The 14,603-nt window shown below is 35.8% G+C and overlaps 1 protein-coding gene across 1 annotated transcript; it reads left to right on the forward strand.

Annotated features, from left to right (window-relative positions):
- Window positions 1–6,763: 6,763 nt before the first annotated feature.
- LOC120290447 (receptor-like protein 15) lies at window positions 6,764–12,022 on the forward strand. Its single transcript, XM_039306716.1, has 3 exons — window positions 6,764–7,106; window positions 8,715–8,849; window positions 9,852–12,022. Exons 1-3 carry the CDS (start codon window positions 6,764–6,766, stop codon window positions 12,020–12,022), a joined length of 2,649 nt encoding a protein of 882 aa, XP_039162650.1.
- Window positions 12,023–14,603: the final 2,581 nt, after the last annotated feature.

Raw genomic sequence — 14,603 nt, forward strand, 5'->3', positions numbered from 1 at the left:
GGCTCTAAATAGGAACTTCTCATGCCGTCATCATCTACTTCTGTAGTTCCTCGTTTGGTCAGGTAAACAACACAACCCAAATTCTGTCTTTGGGTTGTCCTGTTTCCTTCTTAAGAGATGTAGGTGGTGTATATGATCTCTCCCCAGAGACCCAAGGCTTTGTAGACCACTCCCTCATATAATACTAAAACAGCAATTTAGTCAACAATCAACAATGCAGACATTTGTTGGCAGTGTCTCGGACAGCATCTTGATGTGGAATGTAGATGCGCTTTAACATCTTTCTATTTCCTTCTTTTTAAGCTCTCGACATTGTACAGCTTCACGCAAAAGTGGTTAAAGTTCGACACGATCATCCACTTTGTCGTGTTGATTAGTTTGGTTATACGCAGAGATCGAATGAGGATCAAAGGGTAATACACTACCAACTTTGTCGCCTGTCATGTGCATTATATGAATATGATATACTCGGAACTCGCATTTTTCAAACCGGTTTGCATTTTCAAGAGCATTTTGCAGGTTGTACCAGCAGCTCACTTGATTTTAGACACATGAGAATACACCCAATTTTGAGCCAAATTGTACTTCTAATGTATTAATAGGTGGCGTTGAGCATTGGGCGCGGTTGAAGTCCGGTTTTGGGGAGAAACGGTTTAGTTGCCAATACCATGAAATTATTATAATTAGCTCAATGCCAATTCAGTTTTCGATTCCAAGGGCCGAATTCTCCGATCGAATCAATTTTAAAGCTTGTTTTAGAAAAAATTAATAATAACATAATCACTTGACCATTATATGCTTTTGTAGTGAAATGGTGTCCTTTTTGCTTTTTACTATTAGATTATGATTTTTTACTCAATAAAAATAGGTGAGTTCCCAAATTCAAAATTTTGAAATCATCCAAACCCACGCATCCAAAAATTAATGATTCCTACTAATAGAATGTGCAAACACTAATTTAGCTAATGCATCGGTCTTGAGGCTTGATTATGTATGTTGATTGAGCTAACAGTGCCTATATATATATATAATTAATGAAAGCATTCCCAAACTTTCTATTTTCCAACGGCGACTCATTTGTTCAACTCTCCATCGTATCATCTTCCACTGCCCCATTCGCCACGTTATGTAGCTAATTTCTTTTTCTTTTCTTTTTGTAATATTTATAATTGACAACGACCAAACGAATAATATTTCTCTTTTTAATATAATTAATTCATTTAACAATAAAAGAAAAGGGCAAAAAGAAAAAAAAAAAAAAAGAAAATTGAAAGGGGTAGTGGCAACTGGCAATTGGTTTCCTCAACAAAGAGAGATCTCAGCAGTGGGTGACGCGGCCGCTTCCTCATCTCTACCGAGCCATCCAACCCTGCCTTTGCTCTCAATCTATGTAGCACCGACACGGACACGTGATACGTGATATGACATGACACGACACGTCGACACGTCATTTCTTAAAAATAAAGAATTTCAACACGTTATATATTATATATATTTTTATATATAAATACATAAATAAATAATAATAAAAATAGCCTAGAATTAATTTACACAAAAAATATTAAATAATATCATTCATTATTTTAATTTGTCACAATAATACACAAAACTTAAGAGGAAAAAAACATTGTTTAAAGAAAAATGCTGAAATGATATTTTTAAATTTATTTATTTATCATATATAGCATTTTTTATTACTTCTTATTTATCATATATAGCATTTTTTTATTACTTCTTTCAGAGTAAAAGACTTTTTTTAAAAAAATAAAACAATTCTAAAAAAATAAAACTGAAAAAAAAAATTGACCCCGTGGGTGTATATTTATAGCAATTTTATTACTTCTTTTGTGTATATTTATATTTTGACTCCTCAAGTATTATAAATTTTTAAAATTGACCCCGTGCGTGTCGGAATCACGTGTCGGAATTCTGGACTCGCGTGTCGGAGTGTGTCGGAAAGAGTTGACACCACGTGTCGGATTTTTCAACACTCGTTGACCGCGTGTCGGGACGTGTCGGAGCGTGTCGGACACATGTCGGAGTGTCGGACACGACACGAAGGCTTCCGGAGAGTGTCCGTGCTACATAGCTCCCTGTCCAACCCCCGCCCTGCACGTCACCCCCTCGCGGTCATTGTCGATTATTGAATTTCCACGAAGGACTTGTTTAGTTTTATTTCACAATGACTGAATTGGCTTATATTTTTATTTATAACTTGGGTGAAACTATCGTAACTTATTTTCTTGCCGATTTGCTAGTAATACTCATTTTATAATCTTCATATTTTTCTTCTAGAAAAGTTTTGAGTCAAGTCAACACCGAATTGCTAGTATTGATGGGGAGCGGAAGCATGGGGTGCTTGGAAGAATAGAGAAGTGCGCCACTCGACGTTAAGGCCGTGGTCAACTGTCCGAGTAGGTCTTCTCTTCCATCATGGCGCCGTGGTGGTGGTGGCGACGGCAACCACTATCATGATCTTTTGTCGATGAATTAGAACAAAAATAGAATTAGCTCAGTAAGCAATAACGTATGAAAGCATCGACGCGTTTGCAATTTGTAGCTAGGCAAAGTTGACTTGAGGGGCACTTGTTTAAAAGTGGACCGAAATGTCTTTATCTCTTTTATTTTTTGTACTCTATCCCAAAATTAGAAAATAAGAAAAAGAACTGCATAATTTCAGGCTAGCAAATTGAATTATCCAACTCAACAATGCGAGTGATAATTAATGTATTAAATTGGCCACCTTGTTAGAGGATTAAATTGCACCGTGTTTATTAGGAGATTAATGATATAACTTTTGGGTTCTACTTCTACCCCTATATTTTTCCAAAAAAAAAAAAAGAAAAGAGAGAGAGAAAATAATATCATGTTTCATCAAAGGATTATATATGTTTTTGTGGTGCTTTTTTTGCTTTTTAATATTAGATTTTGAATTTTAACTCAATAAAAATAGGTCGGTTCCTAAATCCAAATTTTTGAAACCATCCAAACTGATACATCGATAAACCGGTGATTCTTGATTAATAAAATGTGCAATCACTAATTTAGCAAATGCATCCAGTACGTTAAGCTAGTAGTTCTCAATAGATACATCTATATCTACGTATAATATATCTACATCTATCCCATCATTATATCTATATGTGATGATAGGATTCTCATACTTTCTATTTTCCAACCGCTGATTTATTTGTTCAACTCCTCATCATATCATTTCCGATTTGCCCACTCGCCACGTTATGTTGCTAATTTCTTTATGATTGACAAAGACCCAAACCAATAACATTTCCCTTTTTGATATAATTAATTCATTTAATAATAAAAGAAAAAGGGTGAAAACGAGAAAGAAAATCAAAAGGGGCGGTGGCAATTGATTTCCTCAACGAGAGATCTCAGCAGCGGGTGACGTCACCCCCTCCTTCTATCTTGCTCCACCCCCCCGACTAATTTGTCTGCTCTATTTACGCTAGATTTGGTTGAGAAAAATCAATAAAATTATAGAACTATCTTTTGGCAATAATTTTAAATAAGCATAGTGATCACACCAACAGATAATGAATTGTACGCTACTAATAAGATGGCCTGAGCCACATCAATAAACTCTCGAAACTACTATGTAAAGTAGTAATCATTTGAAAGGTTGGTTTTTGCCGATGAATCACTGTAAAAGGGAGGAAAATCACCGGAGAGAACACGATTGTGTTTTGCGGGCTCTGCCTTTTGTCTATCTCCTTTAGCCAGAGAGACGACCCTAGTTGAAAATCTAGAGAAATGCTTATACAAAATGTTCATATGGTTTGTTCATATCTTTTCTGGCGAAAAACCATATAAACCACAGGCCATGAGCAAATATTTCATGAACTTATTATATATATATATATATATATATATATATATAAATGCTCATATCATAATTTTTCATGATCCACGTAAAATCGTAAGTTCATTTAATAGTAGCTATGAGCAAATATTTCATGAAATTAATATATATACACACACACAAAATCAAATCTGAACCTTCATTTTCATGCGGTCCTTTATTTTTAATGGTCGAGATTTAATTTAGTGTGAGTGTGTGTATGCTCATATCATAATTTCTCATGACCCACGTAAGACCGTAAGTTCATTTAATAGCCAATAAGATTGTTAGAAGGGTAGACTAGACAAGAATGCCCTGCTCAAGATCAAATCTGCCTTAAACAAACTGAATGAGTTTTCTTAAAAAGATTTTAATAGTAGTAAGAAATCCGCATTGCACAAGCTTAAAATTATATTTTTGACATCGTTTTAAATACCGATAGTTAATTGATTTTGCGATGGTTCAAATTAATTATAATATTAATGTTGTCTCAATAGCTCCATCAAATCGATTGAAATGATCATATTTATCCTTCAAAAAACCCAAATGATAGCTCATTTATTCAACATTCTTGACGAAACAACATGTCCTAAAAATTAATAGCATAAAATCTTGGTAATTTATCTCATCTTTTTTTTTTTTCTTTTTGTGTGAAGGGAGATTTTTCTTTCATAACTTAGGGTAAAATCATGTAACTTATTTTCTGCTGAATTGCTCAAAATTGTTCTTTTATCATTTTATGCAACTCATTTTATAGTCTTCATCTTTCTCTTCTCTAGAAGTTCTTGGTCAAGTCAACGGCCATCATCCACAAGTTAGGTGGGATTGGCCGAGCAGACTTGACTTTGCCTATAGTGCGGCGGTGATAATCGCTCAAAATGGTTAGACTCTGCGTACATATGTCATAACATTTTTAATTTTGCCAATATAATGCTAAATCTTCACACAAAATTTCAAAGTAATCATTCCGCTCAATTGCCGTCAACATTGCTTGCGAGGCTTCTAGTCATTACTGGCCATCTTACGTAATATATCGAAAATATCGAAAATATATTATTTCGTAGTATCTACGGAGGAAAAACAGATAGAAAAAACTGTTGAACTAACATCATTAAGATGATTCCATCATGTTACTGAATTCGATCATTCGGGTTTCCTTGTTGAGAGTGCTTCCATTCTTAGAGCAGCGGTATTGAAGTTTCTTTTTTGTAATACTTACTTATGATCAAGTCTTAGAAAATCAATGAATTTTTGCATGAGTTTTTCTTTGTAATTTTCTAAGGGCGCGTTTGATAACGTTTCTATTTAAAAATTGTTTTAAGAAACAGAAATAGAAAAAAATTATTTCTGCTCCAGGGAATAATTTTTGAATAGAAGCAGCATTTGGTAAACTTGTTCCGAGAATAAAAAATGACCAGAAATACGTTTGGTAAATTTGTGTTCTTTTTCTTTTTATTTCTTTTATTTTTTAAAATATTTTTATATTTTATTTTTCTTATTTTTCTTCTTTTGGCCGATCGCCGACCTCGGCCATGGTCGGGCGATCGGCCGACGAGGGCCGGCGACCTCGCCCGGCCACGGCAAGGCTCGCTAGCCCCGGCGACGCTCGGCCTCACCTTGGTTGGGCGAGCTTGGGCTCACCCGGATTCGGCGAGCCTGAGCTTGCCCAGCCTTGCCCCGCACCGGCGAGGCTCGGCGGGGCAAGGCCGGGCGAGCTCGGGCTCGCCGGATGAGGGCGAGCTCGAGCTCGAGCTCGCCCACCATCGATGAGGCTCGGCCTCACCGGGCCACCGCCAAGCCGGCGAGCCTCGCCGGTGGTAGGGCGAGCTTGGCCTCGTCGGGGGCTGACAACCCTACGTTGAGGTCGCTGGCCCTCGACAGCCGGTCGCCGGCCATGGCTGAGGCCGGCGATCGGCCAAAGAAAAAGAAAAAGAAAATAAGAAAAAAAAAGAAGAAAAAGAGGAGAGAGAAAATTTGTTCTTAAAAATTGTTTGAAAACAAGAAACATGTTTTTCTTGTTTCTCGTTTCTGTTCCAAATGTGTTCCTAGAACAAAAAAATAGATTTGGAACAAAAATACAAACAAACGCGTTTCTGTTCTTTTTTTTGTTCTCTAAACAAAAAACATAAAATTTGTTCATAAAAAAAAAAAAGAATGTTAACAAACACCCCTAAATCGAATTTGAACCTTTAGATCCATGGGGTCCATTATCTTTAATGTTGTTAGAAGGATAGACTAGAGAAGAATGCCCTGTTCAATATCAAGTCCGCCTTAAACAACCCGAATAAGCTTGCTTAAAAATATTTTAACACTAGTAAGACATCCGCTTTGCACGAGCTTAAAATTATATTTTTTTACATCATTTTGAATACCGATAGTTAATTGATTTTGTATTCATTGATACTTCAACTTAATTATAATATTGATATTTCCATCAAATTGATTGACATGGTCATATTCGTCCTTCAGCGAACCCAAACAGTTACTCATTTATTCGACATTTCTTGATAGAACGATCCCACGTCCCAAAAATTAGCAGCATCAAATCTTGGTAATTTATCTCATCTATTATTATTACTATTTTTTTTTTTGTGAAGGGAGATTTTTCTTTCATAACTTGGGGTGAAATCATGTAACTTATTTTCTGCTGAATTGCTCAAAATCGTTCTTTTATCATTTTATGCAACTCATTTTATAGTCTTCATCTTTCTCTTCTCTAGAAGTTCTGGGTCAAGTCAACAAAGGTCATCCCAGGTCAGGGGGGATTGGCCCCAGCAGACTTCACTTTGCCTATAGTCCGGCCGTGATAATCGCTCAAAATGGGAATATCGTGCGTATATAAATCAAGTATATGGTGAAGCAGAAGAAGCAGATTGCACAAAACACACCATAGGATATACAAACATGAAGAGTCTTATATGGTGTATGTGGTGGACATGGGCGTTGCTGGTGTTGATGGGGAGTGGAGGCATGGGGTGCCTGGAAGAAGAGAGGAATGCGCTGCTCGGCATCAAGGCCGCCTTCAACAGCCCGAACGGGTCTTCTCTTTCATCATGGAGTGACGACTACGGCAGCAACTGTTGTGGCTGGAAACGCGTGGTGTGCGACAACGCCACTTCGCGAGTGGCTCGCCTATATCTGAATAATACACGGCATCCAAACCTGGGAGCTTGGGTTATTAAAGCCTCTTTATTCCTCCCTCTGGAGGAACTTCAAGTGTTGGATTTAAGTAAAAATCATCTCTCAGGTGAATCTCTCTCTCTCTCTCTCTCGCTCTCTCTCTGTTTTTTCAAATATATTTCTAAGTAATAGTTTAATTACCGTTTTTGAATAATAGGAGATGTCATGCTAGAATGTTATAGACTGTAAAGTGGGTCAAGTGAATTAATGACAAACATTATTGCGCAAATGACGCAATTCTTAGGTTCCATTTGTCTCGCATAAAATGAATGAGGTAGAAAATATTTTTACTAAAAATGATTGCTTATATTCTCTAAAATAATTATCCTATGAATAATGTTTTCATTGCAGTGACAATTTATGTCTTTGTTTACATGGAATAAAGTAATATACTCATTAACTGTTACGTGTCATCAAATTTAATAATTTGATGATAAAATTTAACGGAAACTAACGGAAGCTAAATTTATTATGTATGTATAAGTTTGAGATTTTTAGTGGTAAAAAAATTAGTCTGGAGTAAATTTATCACAAGTGTACCAATTTGGGGATTTTTTATGATCAAAAAATTAGTTTGGATAAATTTATTATAAGTGTACTGGAGTTTTTCATGGTATTAATCCTTCGAATTAACAATAATCGTTACGTTTGAAACATGTCACTAGTTTGTTTCATTTTGCTGAGTTCTAAATGTAGACAATTTCTTTGTTGGAAGAATATTCCCATACTTGAGGAACGTGATAATTCCCCTCTGTGCATTGTTTAAAACTAAAAGTAATAAGATTTTGAAGTTTGGGAGTGGCAAACTTAACTATATCTTCAAGAATACAGGTGAAAACTTTTCTCTTTATTTATCTTTTAAAATTTAAACTCAAAAAAATAAAACTTTGGAGACGATAAATCATTAAACTATTGCTTATTGGTCGAATGTAGGTGAAGTCAAAAGTCACATGGCAAGCACGTAACGGAACATTCTCCGGGCAAAACAAACTATATCTTCAAGAATATATGAAGATTCATTTCTCCTTATTCGTGTTTTGAAATTTAAGCTCAACAGTAGATAGAAGTTTAGAAATGGAAAATTAATAAACAAATGCTTGTTGGTGGAATGTGGGTCGCATGACAAAATTATATAATGTATCGTGTCACGTGGTAACTATAGAGGTAAAGTCAACTCTTACGTGGGAGCACATGGGAGAATATTCTCTCACCTTTGCTAGATAATGTCTAATAGATATTGTTAGAGGTATAAGTTACTTGTTTATGAAATTGGTTTACAAAGTCATGTAATACAAGACTTTTTATTTTTATTTTTTTGCTTGGATATGTTGGACCAACTGGTTTCTCCTTATAATACAATTCTCCTCATAACAAGCATATGGTTATTCTCAATACTGGTTAGACATATGAATATTTGTAGATATTTAGTTAACTAAAATGCATTAATGGTTCTTTCCATAATCAGATCTAAACGGAACGCTGCACCTGAAGAAATTGAAGAGGCTATATCTATCTAACAATTTTCTACAACAAATCCCCGCGCTGTACAAGCAAACTTCAATGGAGGCCCAAAATTTATCTTCCAATCAGCTTGAAGGTATTATGTAAAATAGAAGACTATTCCTTGTTGATATGTAACCTTCAATTTTGAGAGCCTTTTATTTGTCAATCACAGGTCCAAATCTAGAGGTGCTGGATATTTTGGGTAACACTTTGGCTAATGATGCTCTCCTGGACATTGCGAGGATAACATCTCTTAAGGCCTTAGATATCAAATTTGGTGGATTGAGTGCTTCGACATTAATGGAAGGTACTCCTATGAAAATGCATTCATTTTTCACTATTGGTAACTAATGCCACGGTTTACAAGTAAAAGAATATAAAAAGAAAATAGAAAATCAACCGTTACCATATTAATAGAAAACATTATGTATTATTATAAAAAGTCTAGGGATAGGTGCACTACAAGTTTTAAAATTTGTCATGAAAATATTATTGAGTTTTAAAACTTTCAAAAAGTGGAATTAACTCTTAAAACTTATGACAAAAGTACAATCGACTCCTAGAACTTTTAGAAAATTCACTCATTATGAAAATACAATGAAATCATAAAACTTTCAAATAGTTCAATCAATGGAAGGTTTTGATTGGACCAATTTGATAAGTTTGATGATTTAATTATACTTTTTGAAAGTTTTAAGGCTTGATTGCACTTTCGTAACAAGCTTTAAGATTTAATTGCACTTTTTAAAGGTTTTATGACTCAATTGCATATTCATAACAAATTTTAAGACTTCCAATGCACTTATTTCAAAAGTCTATAGAACCAACAAAAAAAAAACTTTAAAATATATCATAAATTAGTAATGATAAGTGCATAATTATGGTGCGTCTTATAGTTAGAACATTCATCATTACATTTGAAAAAAAGAAACTCTTATATTTGATATCATTCCTATCACTTCAAGTCCATAAGAACAAACTAAGTTGAATTAAGTATGGATAACAATTTGATAAAGCATTTTAGCTCTCGTTGAGAAATAAATGGCATTAAAAGATGGGATAGCCCGCATATAAAAAACAAGTTAATGTAAAAATGGTCTAAACAAGATGATAACACATATTTCACATAAAAATGAAATTAGCAAAGTAATAATAAACTATATATCAATACAAACGGTGTATTCAAGAAGAAAAAAATGATTTAAAATCGCTCTATTTAGCATGATAGTGCATGCAAATTTCATAAATGTGTATAATAGAGGATAATTAAAGAATTTATATAACATGATACTAGTGTCCACTTCAACAGGCTTGTGCGAATTAAGGAACCTTGAGGAGTTGCACATTGTTGGTAATGGGGTTTGGGGTCCTCTTCCGTCGTGCTCGTGCAATATGACCTCACTTCGTGCACTTGATGTTCGATATAACAATTTTAGCGGACCCATTCCTTCGTGTCTCGTCAATAATCTCAAGTCACTTGAATATATTGCCTTATCTGGAAATGCTTTTGAAGGCTCACTTTCGCTTGCTTCCCTAGCTGATAATTCTAACCTTGAGGTATTCCACCTCGTCGACAACCATTATCGTCTGGAAGTAAATACAGAAGACCCCGCTTGGTTTCCTACATTTCAATTGAAGGTATTTAGTTTATCGAACTGTGTGCTCAACAAAGATGCAAATGGCGTAATTCCTAGCTTTTTGAAGGGACAACATGACTTGAGAGGTGTTCAGCTCAACCACAATGGAATGAGAGGAAATTTCCCGAATTGGCTACTAGACAACAATGTAAATCTGGATCGGTTGGAACTCATAGGCAATGAATTGTCGGGTACTTTTCATTTGCCTTCTAATTTGAGTCTTGCCAACATGGGGTTGTTTGATGTGTCTGCTAATACTTTTGAAGGAGAGCTTCCAACTTCGATTGGTTTTAACCTCCCGAATTTCAATGTTTTGAATTTTTCAAACAACTTACTAAGTGGTGGAATCCCTCCCTCAATGGGCAATATGCAACTTCTAGAATTTTTGGACTTGTCGAATAACAGCTTCACTGGAGAGATACCGGAGACATTGGCTAAAGGTTGTACGTGTCTTAATATTTTGAAATTGTCACACAACAATTTGCAGGGCCAAATGCTACCGAGGTATTCTAACTTAGGAAACTTGGGAAGTTTGTATTTGGACAACAATTGTTTTAGAGGGGACATATCGCCCGATATCTTAAATAGCTCCCTCTTGACGGTTTTGGATGTAAGCCATAATTTCCTATCTGGATCACTTCCTAATTGGATTGGAGATATTCAAAACTTGCAGGGGCTTATGTTGGCGAGTAACTTATTGGGAGGTCCTTTACCGTACAGCTTTTGCAACTTGACAGTACTCACTCTTCTAGACCTCTCAAGTAACAACCTTGGGCCGAATATACCTCCTTGCGCCAACGTTAAATTTCTGCGGTACTTGCATTTATCAAATGACACTCTTGTTGGGCATTTTCCTGAGTTTCTTTCTAAAGCTTCATCAATTGTCACATTGGACCTTAGACAAAACGCATTGTCAGGTGAGATCCCGAGGTGGATTGGTTCACTTCGGAACTTGAGGATTCTTCTACTACGAGGAAATAATTTTGAAGGTTCAATTCCTCCAGATCTGTGCCTATTGAAAGATATGAGCTTATTGGATCTCTCCAATAATAATCTTTATGGGAAAATTCATTCTTGTTTGAATGGTTTGCCATTTGGATACTTTGAGCCATACATAGTTGATATACTTGTAGAAGAGCATTGGGAAACACGCGACAATAGGCTCAGTTTCAAATTTGCATATCAATATCTCTATCTAGAAATGGTACCAAATATAATTAGATTAGAAGAAGTAAACTTCATCACAAAGAGTAGGTTGGAATCTTATAAGGGCAACATCCTAAACCTCATGTCAGGAATGGATCTCTCACAGAACAATTTGACAGGCTTTATTCCTTCGGAGTTGGGCTACTTGAGGGAACTAAAAGTATTGAACCTATCACACAACCATTTGATAGGATCGATCCCGGGAACGTTTTCCAATTTACAGAATGTAGAGAGTTTGGATCTATCTTATAACAACTTAACTGGTCCCATCCCTCCACAACTAACAAATCTCTGTGGCTTGTCGGTTTTTATTGTGGCTCACAACAACTTGTCAGGCAGGACACCGGATTTTAAAAATCAATTTGGAACTTTTGATGAAGCAAGTTATAGAGGTAACCCTCTTCTTTGTGGACCACCATTAACAAGCTGTGATGGCTCAAATCGAGGAACGGCAACGCCACCATCTTTTAATCATACCGGGGAGGATGACTCCTGGAGTGAAGCCTTTTGGTGGAGTTTTGCGGGATCATACGTGGTGGCATTCCTTGGAGTGATTCTGTTTCTCTACCTAAACTTGTACTATCGGTACATGTTGTTCAACCTTGTTCGTAAGTTTATCCCATCATTTCCCCAGTAGATTGTCCTTTTGAGCATTTTGTGATGGAAATATACGATGAAATAGTGGAGAACCTTGGTTTAATAGGATTGTAAGCATTTGAATCTCGATTATGCATTTTGAACACTCGATTCCTAGAGTGTTAGTATTGTATACATTGTTTTGCTAATTTGAATATAAGGAGATTTGATTTGGTTGAGAATTGAGAGAAAATAGTTTCTTCATGACCAAAAAGGAATCCAACATTTACAACATTTTGTAAATGTTACGCAAGACAGTGAATTATCTGATGGTTGCGACTTGCAACATCAAACCAATCGGGTTATGGCGTCTCAAAAATCCCAAAAGCATAAAGCATTGGATGCTGGGAATTGCTACAATTTAACAAAAAAGGCATGGATCGCAGGACCACTGTTCTGCCGTGTGAGGCTTGAGCTCCACTTCTACGTTGACTGCTTGATGAAGAATTAACTCAGTCGGGATAATTATCAAATCATTTTTAAACCTATTGTACATATGATAATCAAATCATAACATTTTCAATTTTGCCAATATAATGCTAAATCTTCACACAAAATTTCAAAGAATCATTCCGCTCAATTGCCATCAACATTGCTTGCGACGCTTCTAGTCATTACTGGCCATCTTACGTAATATATCGAAAATATCGAAAATATCGAAAATATATTATTTCGTAGTATCTAGGGAGGAAAAACAGATAGAAAAGCAATTAAATAATTAAAGAGAAAAAAAAATCATTTTTATCTATTCTAGTAATAGGCCATAGTGTGGAATGAAAACGAAAAAGATATAAATAACTAAAAAAAAGGAGTAAAGCATGCGAGGATACCTATCTAATATGCCGTTGCTCCGGGATTAGGCCTCATCACTATCACCAACTTCCTGTGAATCAAGAAAAATAATGGCACCGTTCTTAGCCGGGAGTATAGGCCTAGCTATGGTTGAGAATAGTGTCATAAGGCAAGCTAGTTCCGCAGTGGGTCTTTCACTCACCTTCACTTATTCCAAGCGTGGGTGGCTACTATACTAGCTTACCCGGCGGTAGCCAGTGCAAACAAACTTGCTTTGACGTGGAGCCTACCTTCCCCACTGTGAAGCCCCCTAATTCCTTGTCTATCTGTCTTTCCGATAGAGAGGGAATATGGAAGACAGCGTGGGATCTCCCACCCCTATACGAATCTCCCACCCGTTTCCTCCTTGAGCCTCTTAAGGACCTGCTCAGGTCCATATCACCAACTTCCTGTGAATCAAGAAAAATAATCGTGGTTTGCGAATGTAAATGATGATGATCCAAGAGTTGTGACTTTCGAGAGAAGAATCGACGTTGATTGTTGCGATTATGCTCATCAGGGTAGGAGGGACAGTCTTTCCCTTGATGGTTCTGTCTTTGCCTGAAGCAATTTTGCATCTTGTGTCTATGAAATGCAAACAGTTGATGAATCCTCTAGAAAATATCTCATCATTCAAACAAAAGGAATAAAATAAAATAAAATCTCATGCTGTTCGTTTTACAATATTTCAACGGGACTTATATTTATATAATTTCCCTTCCCTTATTTGTTTGATTAGGTCGGAGTCTTTCATGTGTGCGAGGTTATTGCATGGGTATATTGATATATTAAATGATGCAAGGGACTCCGATCGACTTTAATAAGTGAACTGGATTTGACATTTCCACGTTATCTGGCACACAAAATGTCGGTATAATTAGTATCATCTCGAGGGCAGAAATTGTAATTGACTCAAAGGTGAATGCCTCTTCGTGATAACAATTAACGTATACTATTGATGCAACTCCTCTGAATCTACTTTTAACGTGTGAGGCTTGCTTGAAATTCCATTCCAAGGCTTGTTCTCCTACTTAGATAACGGATCATTTGTTTTTTTTTTTTTTCGATGGTATAATATAATTTCCCTTTATTAATTTCCTCTATCTAGATCTAGTGTGTCTCTCTACTTGTGCTTTTGTTCCAAGTGGAATAATGGGATTAAATCTATCTGGTTAACTATTAACATAAATTAAGCTTTGTTTTGCTTTCTCTTTTCATAAATATTTTTAGATAGAGTTCTTATTGTTTATTTTTATCAATAATTTATTTGCATAATTAATAATTCAAATATTTTGCAACAAAATGATTTAAATTATTTTTATAAATACCATTTGTTCATGCATACATTACGCATACTCGGGTGATAAATAAAAAGGAATAGATCCTCCTCGGAGAAAAGAAGCCCTTGTATAGCATGGTATCATTCTCTAGAATTAATCATTTTCTCGAGAAAGTACTTTGCAATTTCCAAGCCATCTTTGAGCTAGATTGGATTTCTCTTGTCTCCAAAAACATCAAACTCTCCATCTCATTTCACTAACTTCGTGGGTTCTTGAATATCAATCTTTAGGTTGACTTTCTCATCATTGAACTAGTTTAATAGGTGTGGATGTTATTATTTGCTTGGAAGTAACGCTTTGCTGACCTAAGAACACATATGCTATATGATGGCGTGTGCTCTCATTGCCTTAAGAACATGTGTTAGACTGTAATACTATCTAATAGTCTAGAATGAAACACAATGTAGCCAT

This window comes from Eucalyptus grandis, chromosome 2 (genome assembly GCF_016545825.1).
Source record: "Eucalyptus grandis isolate ANBG69807.140 chromosome 2, ASM1654582v1, whole genome shotgun sequence".
Taxonomy (NCBI): domain Eukaryota; kingdom Viridiplantae; phylum Streptophyta; class Magnoliopsida; order Myrtales; family Myrtaceae; genus Eucalyptus; species Eucalyptus grandis.

Excerpts from the sequence above, each read along its gene's own strand:
- LOC120290447 (XM_039306716.1), top strand. The coding sequence starts at position 6,764 with ATGAAGAGTCTTATATGGTGTATGTGGTGGACATGGGCGTTGCTGGTG. Across the intron at positions 7,107-8,714 it reads AAGTAAAAATCATCTCTCAG|GTCCAAATCTAGAGGTGCTG; the intron begins GTGAATCTCTCT and ends TGTCAATCACAG. Across the intron at positions 8,850-9,851 it reads TGCTTCGACATTAATGGAAG|GCTTGTGCGAATTAAGGAAC; the intron begins GTACTCCTATGA and ends CCACTTCAACAG.